Source organism: Phyllobates terribilis, unplaced genomic scaffold (assembly GCF_046119375.1).
Source record: "Phyllobates terribilis strain yellow unplaced genomic scaffold, ASM4611937v1 Scaffold_10__3_contigs__length_209671492, whole genome shotgun sequence".
Taxonomy (NCBI): domain Eukaryota; kingdom Metazoa; phylum Chordata; class Amphibia; order Anura; family Dendrobatidae; genus Phyllobates; species Phyllobates terribilis.
The window spans coordinates 169,862,220-169,868,449 of record NW_027362770.1 but is presented as its reverse complement, the minus strand read 5'-3'; the positions used below and the strand labels follow the sequence as shown (position 1 = coordinate 169,868,449).

At 53.4% G+C, this 6,230-nt stretch overlaps 1 protein-coding gene across 1 annotated transcript; it reads left to right on the top strand.

The window, feature by feature from the left end:
- Positions 1-2,952: 2,952 nt before the first annotated feature.
- Positions 2,953-5,251, top strand: LOC141164649 (E3 ubiquitin/ISG15 ligase TRIM25-like). Its single transcript, XM_073650130.1, has one exon. The coding sequence runs from the start codon at positions 3,103-3,105 to the stop codon at positions 4,702-4,704; it is 1,602 nt and encodes a 533-aa protein (XP_073506231.1). The 5' UTR covers positions 2,953-3,102; the 3' UTR covers positions 4,705-5,251.
- Positions 5,252-6,230: the final 979 nt, after the last annotated feature.

Sequence of the window (6,230 nt, the reverse complement as noted above, 5' to 3'; positions counted from 1 at the left end):
AATCAGCAAACCGTGTTAGTGAGGACTGGAGAGCGTGTTTAAATTTGGCGCCAAAATCGCTGATTGGTCGCGGCCGGCGACCGCGACCAATTAGCAAAGCGGTGTTTAAATTTGGCGACTATATCGCTGATTGGTCACGGCCGGCAGTCGCGACTAATCAGCAGAGCGGGGTTTAAATTTGGCGCCAATAATGCTGATTGGTCGCGGCCAGCGAACGTGACCAATCAGGAGAGCGAGGTTTAAATTTAATAATGCTGATTGGTCGCGGCCAGCGAACGTGACCAATCAGGAGAGCGAGGTTTAAATTTGGCGCCAATAATGCTGATTGGTTGCGGCCGGCGGTCGCGACCAATCAGCAGAGCGGTGTTTAAATTTGGCGCTAATAATGGTGATTGGTCACGGCCGGGAGCATTCAGCAGAGCGGTGTTTAAATTTGGCAGCAATAATGCTGATTAGTCGCGGCCGGCAATTTGGCGCCAACAATGCTGATTAGTCGCGGCCGGCAACCGCAACCAATCAGCAGAGCGAGGTATAAATTTGGCGCCAAAATCGCTGATTGGTGGCGACCGGCGGTCGCGACCAATCAGCAGAGCGGTGTTTAAATTTGGCGCTAATAATGGTGATTGGTCACGGCCGGGAGCATTCAGCAGAGCGGTGTTTAAATTTGGCGGCAATAATGCTGATTTGTCGCGGCCGGCAATTTGGCGCCAACAATGCTGATTAGTCGCGGCCGGCAACCGCGACCAATCAGCAGAGCGGGGTTTAAATTTGGTGCCAAAATCGCTAATTGGTGGCGGCTGCGGTCGCGACCAATCAGCAGAGCGGGGTTTAAATTTGGCGCCAAAATCGCTGATTGGTCGCGGCTGGCAACCGCGATCAATCAGAAGAGCGGGGTTTAAATTTGGCGCCAATACTGCTGATTGGTCGCGGACGGCGACCGCGACTAATCAGCAGAGCGGTGTTTAAATTTGGCGCCAATACTTCTGATTGATGTCGGCCGGCAACCGCGACTAATCAGCAGAGCGGGGTTTAAATTTGGCGCCAATAATGTTGATTAGTCGCGGTCGGCATCCGCGACCAATTAGCAGAGCGGGGTTTAAATTTGGCGTCAATAATGCTGATTAGTCGCGGTCAGCATCCGCGACCAATTAGCAGAGCGGGGTTTAAATTTGGCGCCAAAATCGCTGATTGGTCGTGGACTCCAGCCGTGACCAATCAGCAGAGCGTTGTTTAAATTTGGCGCCAAGCTCGCTGATTGGTCGCGGCTGGCGTCCGCGACCAATCATCACAGTAGTGTTTAAATGTGGCGGCAAGATCGGTGATTGGTCGCGGCCGCAATTTAAATGTGGCGCCCAAATCGGTGATTGGTCGCGGGCAGCGGCCGCGACCAATCAGCAGAGCGGTGTTTAACTTTAGTGCCAAGATCACTAATTGGTCGCGTGCGGAGAGAGCGACCAATCAGCGAATCGTATTGGTGAGGACCGGGGAGCGGATTCGTATTAGTGAGGACCGGGGAGCGCAGCTGCCTGTGCGGCTACTTCTGCTGCGAGAAGCCGGGAGATGAGCGACTGCTCGCAGCAGAAGTATCCCGACCCGCAGCGCCGCTCCCCGGTCCTCCCTTGACACCCTAGCCGCTGATGTCCCCACAGTGTCCGCATGGTGTTACTAAGGTCCGGACATTTGTGTTAAAAATCGCTGATTGGTCGCCGGCGCTGCCCGCGACCAATCACCGATTTGGGCGCCAAATTTAAATATTGACCGCGACCAATCACCGATCTTGGCTCCACATTTAAACACCGCTGTGCTGATGGGTCGCCGACGCTGGGCGCGACCAATCATCGATTTTGGCGCCACATTTATATAGCGTCCGCGACCAATCAGTACAGCGGTGTTTAAATGTGGAGCCAAGATCGGTGATTGGTCGCGGCCGATATTTAAATTTGGCGCCCAAATCGGTGATTGGTCGCGGGCAGCGTCCGCGACCAATCAGCACAGTCACAGTAGTGTTTAACTTTTGCGGCAAGATCAGTGATTGGTCGCGGGCCAAGACCGCGACCAATCACCGATTTGTGCGGCACATTTAAATAGCGGCCGCGACCAATTGGATGTCAGCGCCGCTCCCCGGTCCTCCCTTGACACCCTAGCCGCTGATGTCCCCACAGTATCCGCATGGTGTTACAAAGGTCCGGACATTTGTGTTAAAAATCGCTGATTGGTCGCAGACGCTGGGCGCGACCAATCACCGATTTTTGCGCCACATTTAAATAGCGTCGGCGACCAATCAGCGATTTTTAACACAAATGTCCGGACCTTTGTAACATCATTCGGATACTGTGGGGACATCAGCGGCTAGGGTGTCAAGGGAGGACCGGGGAGCGGCGCTGACATCCATGCGGCTAGGGTGTGAAGGGAGGACCAGGGAGCGGCGCTGACATCCAATGGGTCGCGGAAGCTATTTAAATGTGCCGCACAAATCGGTGATTGGTCGCGGTCTTGGCCTGCGACCAATCACTGATCTTGCCGCAAAAGTTAAACACTACTGTGCCGATTGGTCGCGGACGCTGCCCGCGACCAATCACCGATTTGGGCGCCAAATTTAAATATCGGCCGCGACCAATCAGCACAGTAGTGTTTAACTTTTGCGGCAAGATCAGTGATTGGTCGGGTCCGAAGAGGGCGACCAATCATCGAATCGTCTTGGTGAGGACCGGGGAGCGGCGCTGCCTGTGCAGGTACTTCCGCAGCGAGAACCCGGGACATGAGCGGGCGCTCGCAGCAGAAGTATCCCGACCCGCTGGCGGTCCTTCCGCTGCGCTCATCTCCCGGCTGCATCGCCGCTGAGCTCCGTCTCGCAGATGAGCCGCTAACGGCCGCCATCTTTTTTCAGAAATCCTGCGGCGCTGATTGGCCGCTGCCGGACCAATGAGCGACGCGGGATTTCCTGGACAGACAGACAGAAAGACAGACAGAAGGGATAAGACGATTATATATATAGATGTTTAGAGGACTGAACATCTGTTACAATTCTGCCGCACCCTGTGTCTACATAGTTGAACCCGCCCTTTGCTTTCAAAGTTTCGTTTCTTCCTTCTTCCGTCAGCCATGGCGTCTGCCATTCTGAGAGACGAGCTGCTCTGCTCCATCTGTTTATCTACTTTTAAGGATCCTGTAATGCTGAGATGTGGACACAACTTCTGCCGGGTCTGTATTGATCGTGTGCTGGATACACAGGACGAGTCTGGAGTTTATTCCTGTCCTGAATGTAGAGAAGAGTTTCAGGAGCTGCCGGCGCTGATGAGGAACATAAATCTTCATAATGTCGCAGAACGTTTCCTGATTACTCAGCAAGAACAAGAGGAGATCACCGGGATCTGCTGCACTTACTGTGTGGACTCTCCTGTACCTGCTGTTAGATCCTGTCTACACTGTGAGGCTTCTCTGTGTGATAAACACCTGAGGTCTCACAGCAAATCACCAGAACACGTCTTATCTGATCCCAGCACTTCTCTGGAGAAAAGGAAATGTTCTGTCCATAAGAAGATCCTGGAATATTACTGCACTGAGGACGCGGCTTGTATCTGTGTGTCCTGCAGTTTGGCCGGAGAACATCGGGGACATTGTGTGGAGATGCTGGATGAGGCCTCTGAGAAGAAGAAGAAAAAACTGAGAAACGTTCTCCAGAAACTGACCACAAAGAGAGAGGAGACTGAGGAAAGAGTCCGGAATATGGAGGAGCGCAGGAGAAAAGCTCAAGAAAAAGCATCTGGAGAAGCCGAGAGAGTCACTGCCCTGTGTACAGACATCAGGAGACGGGTGGACGACCTGGAGAAGAAGGTCCTGAGTGAGATCTCCAGGCAGGAAAAGGAAGAGTCCCTGTCACTGTCTGATCTGATCCATCAGCTGGAGATAAAGAAGGACGAGCTGTCCAGGAAGATGAGACACATTGCGGAGCTGTGTAACATGACGGATCCACTGACTGTCTTACAGGAACCAGACACCGGTGACTTGTGTGATCCTGAGGAGGAGGGAGGTGATGAGGACACAGGGGGACATGATAAACAGCCCCATGATGGAGATGACCTGGATGTGGCTGTGATCTCACACACATTACACACATTATGTGAGGTAATATCAGGTATAAGGAGCGGGATCTATGTGGAGGGTCCTGCAGACATATTACTGGATATAAACACAGCTGCTAATAATCTCCTTATATCAGACGACCTGAAAACTGCAACCTGGAGAGAAGAGAAGCAGAAACGTCCAGAAACTGCAGAGAGATTCCAGTATAATCAGGTGATGAGCAGGAGGGGATTTACCTCAGGACGACATTACTGGGATGTGGACAGCAGTAGTTCAGGGAGGTGGATGGTGGGGATGTGTTATCCCAGTATAGGCAGGAGGGGGCGTCAGTCACTCATTGGATATGATGACAAGTCCTGGAGTTTGAGGAGATACAATAATCAATATAGAGTGAGACATGACAGTAAAGTGATCCGGTTACCTGACAAGATCTCCAGTGATAGAGTCAGGATATGTCTGGATTATGAGGCCGGGCAGATGTCCTTTTATGAGCTGTGTAACCCCATCAGACACTTACACACCTTCACTGCCACCTTCTCCGAGCCCCTTCATGCTGCATTATGCATATGGGAAGGCTTTATAAAGATATCAAGGAGAAGCAACTGGGAGAAACCATCATAACCTGATGCATCCATGGATACGATAAAGAATGTCAAATTTGTTGCTTTTAGATGTTTTAGATCATTCAACTAATTTTAATATATGATAAAGACCACCTAAAGGTCAAAATGTGTTTAAAATCCAAGGGTTTGCACCTTAAAACTAATAACTGTATAACTGCAATCAAACATGCAATGATTCTTTCACATCATCTATATATATAATCGTCTTATCCAGTCTGTCTGTCTGTCTGTGTGTCTGTCTGTCTGTCCAGGAAATCCTGCGTCGCTCATTGGTCCGGCAGCGGCCAATCAGCGCCGCGGGATTTCTGAAAAAAGATGGCGGCCGTTAGCGGCTCATCTGCGGGACGGAGCTGAGCGGCGATGCAGCCGGGAGATGAGCGCCGCGAGGCGCTCATCTCCCGGCCGGCAACAGCAGAAGGAACCCGACCGCCGGACCCATCTGCGGGACGGAGATGCAGCCGGGAGATGACCGGCGCGAGGCGCTCATCTCCCGGCCGGTATCAGCGGAAGGACCGCCGGCGCCGCTGACCTCCATGCGGAAGGGAGGACCGGGGAGCGGCGCTGCGGGTCGGGATACTTCTGCTGCGAGCGCCCGCTATGTTCCGGGTTCTCGCAGCGTAAGTACCCGCACAGGCAGCGCCGCTCCCCGGTCCTCACCAAGACGATTCGATGATTGGTCGGGTCCGAAGACCGCGACCAATCACTGATCTTAGCGCAAAACTTAAACACCGCTGTGCTGATTGGTCGCCGACGCTGCCCGCGACCAATCACGGATTTGGGCGCCAAATTTAAATATCGGCCGCGACCAATCAGCACAGCGGTGTTTAAATGTGGAGCCAAGATCAGTGATTGGTCGCGGCCGAAAATTTAAATTTGGCGCCCAAATCGGTGATTGGTCGCGGGCAGCGTCCGTGACCAATCAGCACAGTAGTGTTTAACTTTGGCCGCAAGATCAGTGATTGGTCGCGGGCCAAGTCCGATTTGTGCGGCACATTTAAATAGCGGCCGCGACCAATTGGACCCGCAGCGCCGCTCCCCGGTCCTCCCTTCACACCCTAGCCGCATGGATGTCAGCGGCGCTGCCTGTGCGGGTACTTCCGCTGCGAGAACCCGGGACATGAGCGGGCGCTCGGAGAAGAAGTATCCGGACCCGCAGCGGGCAGCGCCAGCGACCAATCAGCGATTGTTAACACAAATGTCCGGACCTTTGTAACACTATGCGGATACTGTGGGGACATCAGCGGCTAGGGTGTGAAGGGAGGACCGGGGAGCGGCGCTGCGGGTCGGGATACTTCTGCTGTGAGCAGTCGCTCATCTCCCGGCTTCTCGGAGTGGAAGTACCCGCACAGGCAGCGTCACTCCCCGGTCCTCACTAATACGATTCAGCTCCCCGCTCCTCACCAATACGATTCGCTGATTGGTCGCGCTCTCCGCACGAGACCAATCAGTGATCTTGGCGCTAAAGTTAAACACCGCTCTGCTGATTGGTCGCGGCCGCTGCCCGCCGCCAATCACCGATTTGGG

Bases quoted from the DNA above. Each gene is read 5' to 3' on its own strand.
- LOC141164649 (XM_073650130.1), top strand. From the start codon at position 3,103: ATGGCGTCTGCCATTCTGAGAGACGAGCTGCTCTGCTCCATCTGTTTA.